Source organism: Bolinopsis microptera, chromosome 7 (genome assembly GCF_026151205.1).
Source record: "Bolinopsis microptera isolate Bmic1 chromosome 7, MBARI_Bmic_1.0, whole genome shotgun sequence".
Taxonomy (NCBI): domain Eukaryota; kingdom Metazoa; phylum Ctenophora; class Tentaculata; order Lobata; family Bolinopsidae; genus Bolinopsis; species Bolinopsis microptera.
This window is the reverse complement of record NC_087078.1, coordinates 16,527,114-16,543,889: the sequence shown is the minus strand read 5'-3', so window position 1 is coordinate 16,543,889 and position 16,776 is coordinate 16,527,114. Positions and strand designations below refer to the sequence as shown.

At 40.2% G+C, this 16,776-nt stretch overlaps 1 protein-coding gene and 1 long non-coding RNA gene across 3 annotated transcripts in view; both read left to right on the top strand.

The window, feature by feature from the left end:
• Positions 1 to 8,025, top strand: part of LOC134818433 (anaphase-promoting complex subunit 1-like) — a 60,903-nt gene extending 52,878 nt beyond the window's left edge. The window contains exons 22-33 of one of the 2 annotated variants that reach the window (XM_063827977.1): positions 84 to 188; positions 419 to 511; positions 1,002 to 1,214; positions 1,398 to 1,527; positions 1,842 to 1,990; positions 3,885 to 4,045; positions 4,419 to 4,530; positions 4,636 to 4,735; positions 4,948 to 5,042; positions 5,228 to 5,369; positions 6,542 to 6,679; positions 6,986 to 8,025. In XM_063827977.1, the coding sequence (XP_063684047.1) occupies positions 84 to 188; positions 419 to 511; positions 1,002 to 1,214; positions 1,398 to 1,527; positions 1,842 to 1,990; positions 3,885 to 4,045; positions 4,419 to 4,530; positions 4,636 to 4,735; positions 4,948 to 5,042; positions 5,228 to 5,369; positions 6,542 to 6,679; positions 6,986 to 7,889 (2,342 nt within the window). In that variant the 3' untranslated portion in view covers positions 7,890 to 8,025. The remainder of the gene's footprint in view (positions 1 to 83; positions 189 to 418; positions 512 to 1,001; positions 1,215 to 1,397; positions 1,528 to 1,841; positions 1,991 to 3,884; positions 4,046 to 4,418; positions 4,531 to 4,635; positions 4,736 to 4,947; positions 5,043 to 5,227; positions 5,370 to 6,541; positions 6,680 to 6,985) is intronic. The other variant, XM_063827978.1, reaches the window with a different exon arrangement.
• Positions 8,026 to 11,614: 3,589 nt separating this feature from the next.
• Positions 11,615 to 15,657, top strand: LOC134817991 (uncharacterized). Its single transcript, XR_010160591.1, has 3 exons — positions 11,615 to 11,785; positions 12,946 to 13,033; positions 15,636 to 15,657. It is a non-coding gene; the product is annotated as an uncharacterized LOC134817991 (long non-coding RNA).
• The last annotated feature ends 1,119 nt before the right edge of the window (positions 15,658 to 16,776 follow it).

Sequence of the window (16,776 nt, the reverse complement as noted above, 5' to 3'; positions counted from 1 at the left end):
GTGTATCCAGGTCCTTGCCAGGACCAAAACTAACCAAAAATTTACAAAATTCAATATCTATAAACAATTTAACTCCTGTACAGGGTTACGCATTGATCCACTTCTCTCGGATATTGACAGTCAGTGGATAGTCTACAACCGACCACAAGATCTCACTAATAAACATGCTGGATTCCTCTTCGCGCTAGGTTACCTTTATTTTACATTTCTTTATTTTGTTTTATTATTTGTAGACCTTTCATTTGTACAGATGAGTTAGATGGATGTAAATTTCCATGTGGATCCATCTTCCTTTTTTCTTATTCGGTACCTGAGTGTAAAGATGGTTTTTTAAACATCTATTTTGTTAATTTCACGATAATACTTTGATTAACATAAATTCACATAATCTTTGGGTGAAGTTTCATTTTCACGGCAGGACTGACGGGACATCTCAAGAAACTCTCGTCTCGGAATTTGCACGACTATCTCTGTCAAAGACACAAGTTTACTAGCATTGGACTGCTTCTTGGTAATATACATATTTCAAACAGAAATTTGAAGCATGGTATTAGACGTAAACCATCATTTTCTTTCCTTGAAAAATTATGCAAACCAAGAATGTGTTTTTAAATTTGACGATCACAAAATTGTTTCCACCTCTAGAGTAAACATATAACCGATAACTGATAATAACCAATAGGAACTATTAGGCATCCAGCTCGCCATTTTTGAGATTCAAGCAAATCAATGACGTTCAAAGGGTGTAGGATGTTCAGCTCGACAAAAACCAGTGGAAATTATTTCGTGGCCCTAAATTAACTCCACCAGATCCAGTCTTAACCTTAAATTTTACATCACTCACTAGCTGAAGTAGCCCTGATACGTCCGATTAGAACCTCTAAGAGTGGCCATCAGCTCGCCATTTTTTAGATTCAAGCAAATCGAGGATGTTCAGCTCGACAAAATAGTTGTTAGCCATAACTATAAGAGTCATTTTTCACAACTCAGCATATCTACAGGATTGGGGGTCACAAATAAAGGAACTCAAGACGAGACCACCACAAAGCTGTTCTCAATCCATATTCCAGCCCTCCTCCCTCCCACTGCTGTCCCTCTGGAACTCGACCACCTGGTTCAAACTGCTGCTATCGCTGGTCTTGGTCTTGTCTACATCGGGTCAGCTCATCGCCGCATGGCTGAGATTTTGTTAGATGAAATCGGGCGTGCCCCAGGTTCGAAACTGGCCTTGAAAGATGATTTGTTTTTCCAGGGATTGTCATATATTGTGTTACTTGGTTAGCCTTGCCGCCTTGGTAAGTTAGCTGTATATTCTCGGCTGCTGGTTGTCAACTCCCGGTTATTTTGGGGACTGGGGAGTAATCACTGTTTTTAATTATTATTTATACTGTGATTAGGACCGGAAATGGACAACTCGGAGGACAGAGAAGGATACTCGTTAGCATGTGGTTTCAGTTTAGGATTGGTCTTGCTCGGCATGGGAAATGAGAACCTGCCTGGACTTGATGATCTCAAACTATCTGACAGGTTAGTTCATTGTTTGCTGCTGGGTCCTGCTATTCTTTGTCTTCATAATCGGTACTCAAATAGATGTTTTCAAAACGTATTCTGTTTATTAAAATTAATGCTCATATAATTTGCTGTTGTTTTCTTTTATCTATGATGCTCCCTTTTGTAGCTAAATAGGGTTTGGTGAAAGTATCTTTGTCGTGAAACCTCCAATAAAGGGTAATTAAATTGTTGTACAATCATTTACTATTTGTAATTGACCCAACAATTTTACCTGCAGCAGATTCATAATACAAAATTTAGAACAAAATATAGGAATACATATTCTACAGGTTATACAAGTACATTAACGGAGGAAAGAAGGAAGAATCCTCTTCCGTGGTACCACCCAGCTTCAGAATATGGGAGGGTAACATGATTAACACTAGTGTTAGTTCTATTGGAGCTACTGTTGCCCTCGGACTGACCTTCCTCAAAACAGGTTATTCTCTTAAAATCTTTCTGTTTTGAATTTTAATACGAGTTGGATACAAATACACATGTGTATAACGATATTCGATTATCTTCAATAAAAATTTGAGATGGGTGTAATGAGCTTTTAAGGGATACTGATGTAATGATACTGGTGTTATGATACTGGTGTTATGATACTGGTGTAATGTTACTGGTGTAATGATGCTGGTGTAATGTTACTGGTGTTATGATACTGGTGTAATGATACAGGTGTAATGTTACTGGTGCAATGATACTGGTGTTATGATACTGGTGTAATGTTACAGGTGTAATGTTACAGGTGTAATGATACTGGGTGGGCGACAATTGACCCCCCGACAATTGACCCCCCGACAATTGACCCCCCGACAATTGACCCCCCGACAATTAACCCCCCGACAATTGACCCCCGACAATTTACCCCCCGACAATTTACCCCCCGACAATTGACCCCCGGCTGACCTTGACCCAGGACCCAGGACCCAGGACCCAGGACCCAGGACCCAGGACCCTGACCCTGACCCAGAACCCTAACCCTAACCCTAACCCTAACCCTAACCCTAACCCTAACCCTAACCCTAACCCTGACCCTAACCCTAACCCTAACCCTAACCCTAACCCTAACCCTGACCCTAACCCTAACCCTGACCCTGACCCAGGACACTGACCCTAACCCTAACCCTAACCCTAACCCTAACCCTAACCCTAACCCTAACCCTAACCCTAACCCTAACCCTAACCCTGGAACTCATACCTAGGCCACGTGACCCAGGCCGTTTCGGGACCCTGACCCAGGCCCTTTCGGGACCGTGACCCAGGCCCTTTCGGGACCCTGACCCAGGCCCTTCCGGGACCGTGACCCAGGCCCTTTTGGAACTCATGCCTAGGCCACGTGACCCGGTTACCACGTGACCCAGGCCCTTTCGGGACCATGACCCAGGCCCTTTCGGGACCGTGACCCAGGCCGTTATGGAACCTTCGTCGTTACCGTACTTGGATCATACCTGCATCCCTTTTTATCGGGTAGTGAGCTCTATTCGTTGTAGCGTTGGCTTTATGGTGGGCTTAATGGATCTGGGATCAAATGGTTTACAAGTACTGACGATCAATGCCTACAAGCGTGTCACATATTTGCGATCACGCATGGGATCTGATCGACTCTATCAAGAGGCGTCTTCAAATAACTGTCTCCTGATCTCTACCAGATCAAGTCACTGTTCTCAGATAACTGAATCTCAATATAGGTTCAATCATGGTCTTAGTAAAGAACTACACCCTCAGTAACACATAAACAGACCTATTTTTGATAAGAGCGGCGGTTATACGTTTAGAATTTCCAAAGTCCTTCAGAAAATGCAAAAGAAAACCGCACAATTCCTGCACAAATTTCGAAAAAATCGTCGCACATTTGCCGCATAATTGGTAAAAATTTACCGCACATTACCGCACATTTTACCTTTATAGTCGGGTGCGGTACCGCATAATTTCGATTTTTTTACCGCACCTAATATGTGCCTTTGAACCCTAATCCTGACCCTGACCCTGACCCAGGACCCTAACCCTAACCCTAACCCTAACCCTAACCCTAACCCTGACCCAGGACCGGGGACCCTGACCCAGGATCCTGATCCAGGACCCTGACCCTAACCCGATCAATTGACCCCAGTGTAATTACATGGGGGGTCAATTGTCGGGGGGTCAATTGTCGTACTCAGCCCTAGATTTCGCGACAATTGACCCCAGTGTAATTACATAGGGGTCAATTGTCGGGGGGTCAATTGTCGGGGGGTTAATTGTCGGGGGGTCAATTGTCGCGGTACCAATGATACTGATGTAATGTTACAGGTGTGATGTACTGGTGTAATGACGCTATTTGATTACAGGTAACCAGAACATAGCCCGGACTCTAGCAGCTCCCCACACAGAGTTTCTACTGGAGGGTGTCAGGCCGGACATGCTGCTCCTCAGGTCAGTGTGTTATGGGCTTATCATGTGGGACGAGATCTTACCAACAACCGACTGGATCAACTCTCAAGTTCCCGAGGTACTGTCTGTCTGTCTAATGTATGTCTAATGTCTGTCTAATATATGTATAATGTCTGTCTAATGTATGTCTAATGTCTGTCTAATATATGTATAATGTCTGTCTAATGTCTGTCTAATATATGTATAATGTCTGTCTAATGTATGTCTAATGTATGTATACTGTCTGTCTGTCTGTCTGTCTGTCTGTCTGTCTGTCTGTCTGTCTGTCTGTCTGTCTGTCTGTCTGTCTCTCTGTCTCTCTGTCTCTCTGTCTCTCTGTCTGTCTCTCTGTCTGTCTCTCTGTCTGTCTCTCTGTCTGTCTCTCTGTCTGTCTCTCTGTCTGTCTCTCTGTCTCTCTGTCTGTCTCTTAACTATTTATTACCTACATTCAGGTGTTATTGGATTGTCTGGAAGTACTGACAGGAGTTTCAGAAGACTCCTCTGGAATTTCACTGAAAGTTGACCCGGAGACAGCATTTCCTTGCACTCTGACTATTCTAGCTGGTTAGTATTTATTGCAGAATAGTTTGAAGGATGTAAAGTTTGTTACAAGAACCTTTCATGATCTCTAGTAGTATATAACCGTTTTGACACTACAACTAATTTCAGGAGGATGTTTCGCTCTAGCGTTGAGATTTGCAGGTACAGCTAATAAAGCCGCTTTTAAGACAATCATGTTCTACCTTTACACCACGCACCACATCAGCAGGTTTATAAACAGCTTTTCCTTCTCGTTAATATTTAAGTAGATTCCCAAAAAAATATTATTAAATAGTCCTGAAGTTTTATTGACATGTTTCTAGATACGTTTCTAGACTGCAGAGATATAAATATTACGTAATATAGTTTACTCAGATCCCACAACTATCATATTTCCCACATATTTTCCTCATTTTTTCCCCACAACTTTCACATTTCCAGGCATCCTCGTGACTTTGCTGGTTTCTCTAAAGATCTGACAGAGATGTGTTTGGTTTGCCTCCTTGTCTCTGCCTCCATTGTCATGGCTGGAACAGGTAACTTCTTTCACTGATATAAACCGCATCTGTTCGTGTTGAATATTTAGGTTAATTTCAAATAGGGAGATATTGTAAAATGCAAGATACGACAATAGTGCCGTAATATCTTTTTCGTATTAATCTTAGGTATGTATGTAGAGTTACCCAGGTGAACTTATCACTTGATTTTACTTAATTGCCAGGGAACCTAGAGCTAATGAGACTTATAAGAAAGTTGAGGAAGAGAATAGTCCCAGTAAACACGTACGGTCACAACTTTGTCACGTACGGATGTCACATGGGCATTCACATGTCCCTCGGACTTCTCTTTCTTGGTGGTGGCAGGTAGGATGAGAACATTTTCCTCAAACTTGAAGTAAACATCGATATAAATTGCTCTTTATCTTACCTCATCTAGAGAAAGTAGCATCTAATGAACTTTATATCTTGAGTATATCTTGAGCTCGCAGGACTGAAAGTCCTTTCAAGGCAGCGTAGCGCGCGGGTCTCGCTTTAATTGTAAATAGGGACAGGTCACCGTCAATTCAATTCCAGGGATAACCACTTTATTTTGTTTAAAATTCATTTTGTATACTGTCCAAAAGCCCCTATGGGTGGCCTTCGGGTCTTTCTAAGGCAATTCGGTAATGTAGCTACGCACGGTCAAGGCACGGTTAAGGCACGGTTAAGGCACAATGGTTACATAAGGCACGGTTGAGGCACGGTCACTTAGGGCACGGTTAACGCACAAACTGCCCATAAGCAACCATTATGGTCGCTTAAGGCACGGTTAACGCACGGTTAACTAAGGCACATGATCTGAATGTGACGATCTGTAAATTTTACAGTGCGGTTCCCGCTATAAATATTATAATTTTAAAGCAACAGCCCTGCTTCGTGTGACCATCCTTTATTTGAAATCCTTATTTCGATTAACGATCTCTTCAAGTAACTAGGCTCTTCAAATTAAGTTAACATCTCCTAAGCAAGAATCCCGGGATTCATGCTTACTAATTATGTACTCACTAGACGGACATTTTCTTCGAGTTCACATCTGCACAACTATTTATTTGAGCGAGGTGATCTGCACAACCTACTTCGCAGTCATGTACCAGTAGCTCAGATCACATCACCCACCCTTGCTGGCTTGCTGCATGATGACACCACCCGCACACCTATCAATACATGCAAACTTTATCTCGTTGAGCAGCTGTTTATTCACTATGCCATACCTCACGGTTAGGGAACAAAGCTGAGGTATTACCTCAGCTTTGTTCCCTAACCGTGCCTTAACCGTGCCTTAGTTAACCACTTGTATGTTTATAGGTTATATTTCCCCAACCGTGCGTTAACCGTGCGTTAACCGTGCCTTAAGTGACCGTGCCTCAACCGTGCCTTATGTAACCCTTATGCCTTAACTGTGCCTTAACCGTGCCTTAACCGTGCCTTAACCGTGCGTAGCTACATTACCGAGTTGCCATTCTGAGTTCTGTATGACTTTACCCTACAATTCCCAGATACACTCTGAAGCGCGATAATGAGTCTGTAGCGGCCCTGTTTCTCAGCTTGTACCCAATCTTCCAAACTTGTCAAGACGACAACACGTACCACCTGCAGGCTTTCAGGCACCTCTGGGTCATTGCAGCTCAACCTAGGTAAGTTGGGTTATTAATCTCAACATTCTATTTTTCGGTGTATTAATCTACATGTGGTGGATTTGCAGTTTTCAGCTGAATTTAATCTTTACAAAGTGTGTCAACAATGCTGTGTCCTAGTTTTGATATGATTACGTGCTTTAAATCTAACTGGACACTACCAAACCATATGTTTAGCATTAAAGACACAGATGTGACAGAATTGTTTACTATAGAGTATAGACACATCTCCCATATTATATATCTTGGAATATTTTCACAGAAAATGATATTTACATTTGTTCCAATAATATTAATGTCACCTAGATTGCTGATAACAGTTGACGAGCACACAAACACTCCCTGTTACGTTCCAGTGACTATCACCACCTCGCCCGACTGTGTACCACGTGACATCACTGACCTGTCACGTGATGCGAGGAAATGCTCTCCTGATTTAATGGACCAATATAATGATATCTCCCGCTCTGTCTTTACCCCTGTAATGCTGCCTGAATTTGATACCATCAAGAGTTTATCAGTCATTGGGGAGCGTTACTGGCCAATAACAGTGAGTGATGTGGAAACTTTAAAGAAAGGATTCCTATACGTCAAAAAACGGGCTGGATTTCTTGAGTATAAAGATGATCCTGAGGGAAAGATCAACACATTGGGCCGGGGGGATAGGTTTACCACGCCCATCATTGATACCATTAAAACCTTCTCTAAAGATGAAAGTATTTTATTGTTCGCTGAGAAGTTTTGTGCCGCTCAGAGCTCTTCTTCAGGAGTGGAGTTCTGTACTGAGCAGTTGTTGAGCTGCTTGTTGGAGGAACGAGCTCAATATCTGCCCTTCTACACCACTTTACACAAAACTTTTACCTCATTTGTCGACTCACCTGATCCGGTACAAGCTGAGAATATCAGACTTATCGTTACATTTTACGAGGGAAAAAGATCGACTCACCTGTTCTCGAGCAAGCTACTCTCCAAGTTAAGCTACAGGTTGGAGGAACTGTATAAGGACGCTGCAGTGGCTGAACCTAAGGCGGAACTGCCGCTCAGTGACATAGCCAAGAAGACCATAAACTCTCATCGCTGGGTAATAGAAACTGATAACGATTCAAGTGATACCAATGTGTTGTCCGATGTTGCCGAAACCCTGTCTGCGAAACAGCCGCGGGAAGTCGTAGCAAAGTTTATGGAGCTGTTGACAATTTCAGGGGTCTGATAATTATAATTATACCGTCCGAAAGTCGTCATGTTTTTTGTTTGACTATATGAATTATTCATCAATGTAATAGTATAAGTATCGCGGTTTGAGGAGCTGATAAAATCTATGCGTAATATCTGTTTTAAACTTGATCAATGTGGCCATTCACAATTCAGCCACGAAATGGCCGATTTAACAAAAATCAGGTATCGTGACGTGAAACAAGGCTTTGACGGATGATACTCTTCAAAATTTCTTCGAAGTAGCGCGCGCGTACCGCTTTTTTCTCGAGATATGAACGAAACTTCGAAGTAACGCACGCCCGGTCAGTCTTGTTACACGTTGTATACCTCTCGTGCACGCCGGCGCGCGCTCAAAAGGGGTTACAGCGTGTGTCAAGGTCAGTCCATTAACAATTAAGTGATTAACAATGGACAAGTCATGCAAAGTGTAGTGTAAAAGTCGCTTAATTTGACGAAATTCATCGATTTTCTTCGTATTACTATTATTCCTTGACGGATGTTACTCGTCTAAATTTCTTCGAAGTAGCGCGCGCCGCTTTCTTCTCGAAATGTTAGACTAGGTAGTGCGCCATCGACAGTGAGCCGCGCGTGCCGACTGTAGGATGGTTTTTTAGCGCTAATTTCGGCCAGCACAATTTTCTTCAAACAAATAGATATTAAGTATCCTTCCCGACCTCTGATTGCAACAAAAATTGGTAAGCTTACTCATAGACTTACAAGGAAAGTGTCCGAAAAGTTTAAAGCATATCCAACCATCAGACATTATGTTACAGCTGAAAGCAGCGTATTTTGCCCCATTTTGATCACTATATCAACTCCGATATCCACCAAATTTTTCGGACAGTTGTGAAAGCCCTATTGGAAGGTCGTCGCCAATTTTCAGAATGATCTTATTCAAGGAACTGAAGATAAATCCAAATAATACGACAAAAATCAACGAATTTGGTCAAATTTGGTCAAATTACGCGACTTTTACAGCTAATTTTGCTCCAAAAGCCGCGCACCATCAAATGTGGCACCTAGGCGAAACTCACTGATCTTTCCAAAAATGTATGACAAATTTGGTATTGTGAAAATTCTCACAGTCTCTAGAAAACAATGGTACAAAAATTTTTAAAATCCGAGCAAGTTTATTTTTATGGTGCACCCCCTAGTTAGACGGCAAGTGCTACGAAGTAGCGCGCGCCGGGCCAGACCATTAACAATGGTCAATATTATTCCGCACGTCGACATACCCGGATGGGATCATTTTGAAAATTTGTAAAGACCTTCCGATTGGACTAAAGAAACTTTGGTGGATATTGGAGTTTATATAGTGATAGAACTATGGGGGAAATGTGTTACCTAGCTTGCTAGCCTATTGCTCGCTCCTCTCTATGAGTATGTACGCTTATGAACATATTGACATACGTTGCATGCCACTTTTCGCGCGCGAAGCGCGCGCCGCCGATGATATTTGGATACGAAACATGTATCAATTTGATACATGTTTCGTATCCAAATATCAGAGATATTATGGATACACCATGAAGGAACACCTCTGCGCGGCGTAAGTAAATTTGCAAGTTCGCGCGAAAAATTTTCTTATTTTCCTGGCGGATTAGGGGTGCTGGAAGAGCTGCATTATAGAGTCCACTAGTATTTAATATTAGCCTGTACTGGCTCAATAAAATGTGACATCCAGATCAGTAAAATTAGGGGTGCTGGAAGAGCTGCATAGAGTCCACTAGTATTTAATATTAGCCCCAAAAAAGCGGTCCCGGTCGAGCCTTGGCTTTAACGAGATGGAAGCAACCAGAGAGATGGTTAGATGTATAAATTTGGGGATCGAAGTGGTTTGCAATAACCAGAGAGATGTTAAACAAATTGAACAACAGGTTGTACAAAGAAGCATGTGTAAAGAGTTATCGCTATCGAGTGATAAAAAGGACAAAGGAGACAGCATAGATATGATCGTATGCAGCTAGACGCCAGCTAGCTCATCGCGGTGTCACATGACTTTAATACCACGATATCATTGGTCATCTATATATCCAATGCGAAATATAAATATAGCGCGTTTTTCATGAATTAGTAGCGCCGTACAAAAATTAAGCAGTTTGGAACAAAATTACAAGTTTTCAGTTTACAGAAATATTGAAACATTTCAATTTTTGTTTGCATGAAGGTTCTAATGACTTAATATAGTCGTTTAGATAATAAAAATACTACAAAGATACCAAGTAAACTCACAAATATTGCAACTTGGCTAAAAACAATGCATTTAACTGTTTTGGTGGCGCGCGCGCGCGCCATCTCAGTCAATTACTCCCATATTTGGTCAAATAGGATAATAGGGACGCAGAATATGCGTCCCTCTGAAAAGTCCGATTCCCTTCATGGTATGCCCCTTTTTCCGCCTTCGGCGGCGCGCGCTTCGCGCGCGAAAAGTGGCATGCAACGTATGTCAAGTATCAATGAACATAATAGCCTGGGGTCCCCATGTAATTCGGAATCAGCGTTCAAAAATACATCGATTCAAGTTGGTTTCAACTGTCAGAGGCCTTTTTAGGAAGCACGATGGGACCACGTTGAATAGAGCCGCGCTATTTTCTATCCCGTTTGGCGCTGCTAGTCGCGCTTGCGTCCGCGCGTTACGCGTACGTCATGTAAAATATTGAAATCACAAATGCGACCTTATTGTTGCGCGCGCGACCATGCGCTACCCATTTCCATGTTATGAATTAAAAAATCGACGTACGACCACAGTTTGTAGCGCGATGCACTACTGGGTAGCGCGCGCATCAAATAATGCTTCTCGCAACCACAGTAGTGTGCAAACCAACATTCGAACCACCAGCAGCTGGTGGTCAATTTCCTACGAACGCGACTTAATTTTGGTTCAGACTGGAGTCGAGCGCTACGTTATAGCTGTATATATAGCTCGTTTCACGACGAAATCTTCATTTATTGAGTTTGTCTGTCGATTATGTTGGAGTTTGTATTTTTAATTTTGTACTCGAATACTGTTAATTTATTTTTATTAAATAGTTGTTTTTCGTAACAGCACACTAGTACGTGATTCCTTTTGTTATTCTTACATAATTAGGAAGATTTTAAACTTCAATACTATAAATAATCAAATATTTACGAACACCGATCATCGGTATGTGCCCATTATGCATTATTGGTATCGAAGTCTTATGTTGAGCTGGATATCGAAAAATTTCAAAATGTAAGGCTGTAATTTTGTACTTGTTTAGGTGTAGAACTAGGATTAACAACTTGATTGCTAGGAGCTAGGAAGAGATTTTAGTAATGATGACCCTTTAAACTTAAACTATATCTCTAGTGCACTTCGATCGGTTTTCTTTTCAATTTTGATAAAACCTAGTCGTGATCTTTGTTTCAGAACTTCACTAATTTATTAAGTTTTGTAGTTTATATAGACGGAACATGAGCAGATACCATTTGATTAATTATAATATATCCGATTTGAAATATTATTCTGTCGGAGTTTGAGTTCAACATGGACACATTTATTAACATCCCGCATGAATTTGTGTCGTCTTTACAATTTTTTGCGCTGAATTTGTATGCTTATTAATACTGCCGCATGATATCAGTAGCTGCTATAAAACTAGAGTGTATAGCATGTGTATTATACGATGTTTCCCACGTAAAAATCGCAGGTTGTTTTGGTGCGGCTGGGCACTCTACTGGTGATTGACACCAGAGACTGAGAAAAACTTTGACATAATTTTCAAGTTTGATATGACCTAATAACTACCACATTTACAGGAAGTATGGTAATACATTCTTGTCAGCTGTCTGGGCAAATCTTCTCTCGCAGAATTGGATTAAAATTTAATGTATTTTATTTCTCACTTCCAACGATGTCGCAATTATTAGGTAAAATTTGAAGTTATTTTGAGATTCAATTAATAAATTTTAGATTGCAGCTTGATATCACTTAGTATGTACATTGTACTCGGTTGCAAGGGTAGAACTTATGAGAATACTATCATAGTATTATTGCACTATACTATTATGGGTTCATCAAAGTTCGTATCATGATTTGTCACAATTAAACCATCGAGTCACTTGAGGAAACCCGTTAAAGCTCGCAATTGGCGACGAGATAAAGTTTGTGGTACCTCTAGATGTTAAGTTAACTCTTAGGCTCCAATCTTCCTTACTATACCTACCACTCCTTCTTCCTTGATAAGAAGTAGATCCATCTGGAACAGTGAGCTGCTTCTTCCCTTCTATCCCGTACTAGCCTACTCAGCTCTCTCCAAACCGTGAACAACTACTCCCGGTGCTAGAACTTTAACCGCATAATTATAACAGCACAATTCTTTCGCTTGAATCTCAGTCTGCTGTAAGACTGCTGAATCACTTGTATGATTCAGCAATCTGCTCTTTAGATGGTACCGTTACCTCCCGCCATAAGACTGTGCCGTCTTGGTGACCTTGAGAATATCATAAGGTCCGATATATAAAAGCACTATCCAATATCGAGACCCACTCAGGATCCCAAACCACGACTCCTTTCGGTCGTCTGTACTTGCTTTTTTCCTCCCAGCATGGACTAAGTCAATGATACTGTCTTACATCGCTGGCCTTGTTCTTATAAGTGTTCACTCGGCGCTCACAAGATAACATGTTCAGAGATCTGTTGCAGAACCTTGTCGTGCCGTCATTTATATACTCCTTGACTAAGAGCTACTTTACACCTACAGCAAAAATGTGCTAAATGATACCCATCCTCTCCTCACATTACTGTACTTGCACTTACCATCCTCATCTTCGCCATAGAGGTGGTTAAGAGGGTGACGTACACAGCATCTAGCACGAATCCAATAAGTGAGTCTACAGTGCGTGTCGAAATACATTGCATGTACCCTTATATATTAATTGAGACAGAATTTTAATAAATCAACAAATTCTTAAAATTTAAAAAGGTAGAATTTAATTCTATGGCATTTATTGAAACCTGCTTTTTTAAAGTTGAGAATTGGTTTCAATTTCTAGAATATCACGATAATGTTGACTCAAAACTGTTTCAGGCAGCTATCAAGTCTCAAGATATGACATAATTTGATAGAATGTTAGTACCAACGCTATCAGTGCATTGAAGTCGAGTTCTCGATACAGGTATTATAATTAGGTTCTATCGACCGTTTTTGTAGTCTTAACTCATTTTTATTTGTTATTATACGACCAATTAAAACCTAGCAAACCAGACTTCTTTATGTGCTAAATGTTACTTTAACCTTAATAATAGCAGCATTGTGGCAGATATCCAGTTACATTTTTTCCAGCCGTAGGTATATTATAAATATACAGGGTGGGCCAAAAGTCAGTGTGCAAACGTTGGCATTAATAGCTCAGTCACTGAGTGCCCAATTGAAATAATTGGTTCTGGTATGACTTACTACCACCACTGGTTCGAGAAATTTGTCAAATCGAAACATATTTGTGTTCATTGTTTTCAAAAGAAGGTTCATTTTCGCATTTATTTGATAGTTTGGATAATCGGATCGAGCCAAATTTTATTGAATTGTGTTTAGCCATTTAAATTACGTGTGCTCTAAAAAAATGAGAGTATATATATATTACTCATGCAACTAAGATAAATTGAGTATAAATACTCAATTTATCTTAGTTTAAGTTCCAAGTTATATAACTCATTTTCTAAAGGTCTCGTAAACTTTAATCAATTACAGAGGGTGTGGCCTCTTTTTCACTGAAAAGACGCCATCAGATTTCATTGCATTCTGGGACCAATTTTGGTGTGATTTAAAGTATCCTACAAATTGGTGTTTACTGTTTCGACTTTTGTAAAATCACTGTAACAATATAATCTGTATTCTTATAGTTTCAACCATAAAAGTGAAATAGAGGGGCTGGCCAATAGCCACACCCTCTGTAATTGATTTAAGTCTACGAAACTTTCAGAAATTTGTGTGTAATTCGGAGATAAATTAAACAAGTTGTTATCGGCCACCATGTGTAAACGGAATGTTCTAGCAGACTGTATAATACTATAACATACATTTTCTTACACACACATAATCTAATCTCTGGAATGTTGCTATGATATCAATGGCAATGTTTTGATACTGTGTATTATCATGATTATGCCTTACAGGCCGATCTTCCGATGGAGTTTCGGTTGCCATGGCAACACATCAATATGATAAAGAATTTGTAAACGCAGTCACAACTCTGTCGTGTACACGGTACGGTGCGAGCGGTTATTTTATGATAGGTAACATCTACTTTTTCAGCATTTGCGGGATGACCAGTTCACACGTATATTTTCGCAGACACAACTTCGCATAAAATTATATCCAATTATTCTATAACCAATTATCTACACGGACTTCTGTCTAAATATGAATGAAATCGAGAAAACCAAATATTATATGTTTCATCCTGAAGTGCTGAGTTCTCAGGCAGTATAATCATGATCCTGATAGATATCGAAGTCTCCTTAAATGATTGTCTCTGCTGCTTAATATATCTGGATTGTCGTTGGGAGGCGATGCAGATTTGTTTACTTTTAAGGGGGAGGTTCTGCTCAGCAGGAGAAAGAGGTGATGCACATTTTGTATTTGTCTGACATGTAGGACTTGAGCCACGTTTCCGTAAGTGCAATAAACGGTAACGAGTGGTTTTTGGATTTCTCCTGAATAAGACCTGAGATTTTTGGCACTTCCCATATACTCGCACTTGATGCACTAGGATTCATGGACTGGACATTTTTAAGACGAGGCATGAGGAATAACGGGCACGTGCAGTGTATCCTCTGAGGCGGTAGGAACTGCTGGTAGTGGTATAGTGGGAGCGCTGTTCCTGGCTGAAGAGGTGGATGTGGTCTGGCCTGGGGTAGTGGTAGGGCATTTGAGTTTGAGGGAGGCTGGACCGGTGGTCGACTATTTCTGATAGGAGTCCGATCCTGGTTTGCATCGTTTCCAACAGTCTCCGTAACTATAACAATCCTGTGATCTGGTATTGGTTACTTAAACTTATTTAATTGAACATGGTGTTTGACGTTGGAGCTTATCACTTTACAGTTTACATCACCTTACCTGAATAATTGAATAGGATGAATACTGAATAGCATTTATTAATGCTTTCTTTACCCGGAGAACTCTGTTTTACTTGTCCCTCACACAAGACCGTGAGCCGTGACACTTAGTCACAATAATTAAGTCATAAGTCAGAAAGAAGTCCATAATTCGTACACCCATGATTATGTTAAATATAGATTGACTCCAGTCTCCATTGTTCAATGACTTCGTCAAAATGTTTCAGGAAAATGTTCACAGATTTGTTAATTTTGGACTCAAATTAACGTTGAGAAAAACTGAATTTATTTTGGAAAAATCCCGGCTAAAACCAAAATCCCGGCCGGTACCGGTACAAAATCGCCAAATACCAGCCGGTATTCCGGCTGCGCCGGTTATATCCCGGTCGAGTTCTGTCTGAGACCTAATTTTCTCTATTTCTCGTGCAATTTTAGATCAGACACGGTCATCTAAATTATTTAATAAGAAGGTTTAAATTATAAGCAATTAAAAACAGTTGGGACTATCATTGTTTGTGAGTACATATTATACGAATATAAGGTGGTTAATATAATTATAACACATTTAATATAAAACATTTAAGACACATTTTTTTATTCCTGCATTGTACTCATTAATTTAACTAGTAATATTATATAAAAACCACATTTCTATTTGTACAGGGAGCTGCTGGTAAACTACCGCGACCGTCGCTATACATCGACTATGACTACAATCCTACTTTTAAAAACAAACTACATACATATCTCACATTTGCGAGGACTACTTCATCACAAGCAAAAAATCGACATAGGTAAATAAAGGTAGGTTCTTTTCACTGACTTCGTTAAATGAGTTACATATTTTCACACAAATTACGTGCGTGATCATTAAAGGGTTGCTTGTGTGCAGTTACTTCTGGGCCAGCGCCACCCTGTTGGGAGTTTTCACATAAGTAAATTTGCCGATAATACAATTTTACTCATTCTGGACATGTTACCTATATTATCATTATACTAGTATTTCTTCAGGTCTGTCTTCTATAACCACGATGAAAAGAAAAGCTGGGCGAAAACATTTGAGACTGCAGATTGCAGAACTGGAACACTCTATTTGAAGACAGTGGCTGCTGAGTGCTGAGCTGCATCAAATCTATCAGCATCATGTAACTTCGATCAGGAACAGACTCCATTTCATTTCCGACAACTAGCACCTGTTTTCCCTAGACTTACCAAGTATTAAGTAACTGCATTAGTATTAGGTTAAATTAAAGGCCTTACATCGAACAAGTCTAACAATTAAAACTTAAATGTAAGAGTGCACAATTTATCACTAAATATCTTCCTCTTTTAATTCTAATCAACACACGGTTTCGTCTTTGTTTCACCCAATCGTGCTGATAATCAGTAATCATGCACTCTGCACTCTAACTTCGAGATGTTTCAAAAGGGCTCCCGACGAGTTGAATTAGATCAATATTTTCTTTTGATACATAGTCTATACTGATTGGGAGGTTCATCATACTATTCTTGTCACATGGTAACGATTAACGATTAGCTGATCAGCTTCCAGCATCGACAGGCCGAAATCCATAAATATAATCAGTTGTAATTTAATATTTATCATCGTCCGGATCATCATAATATTTTAATTTAAAGTTACAATTGAACGGTGTTAAGAAAGATAATTTAAGAGAAATGTTTTGAAAGTGCCTGATTTCGAGTATAAGATCTGTACTGATACATTAATTTTCAGATTGTTATTATAGTTTATTTGTATTTTTTATATTATCTTATCCGCACAAGTTCGGAAGCCATCTGAACG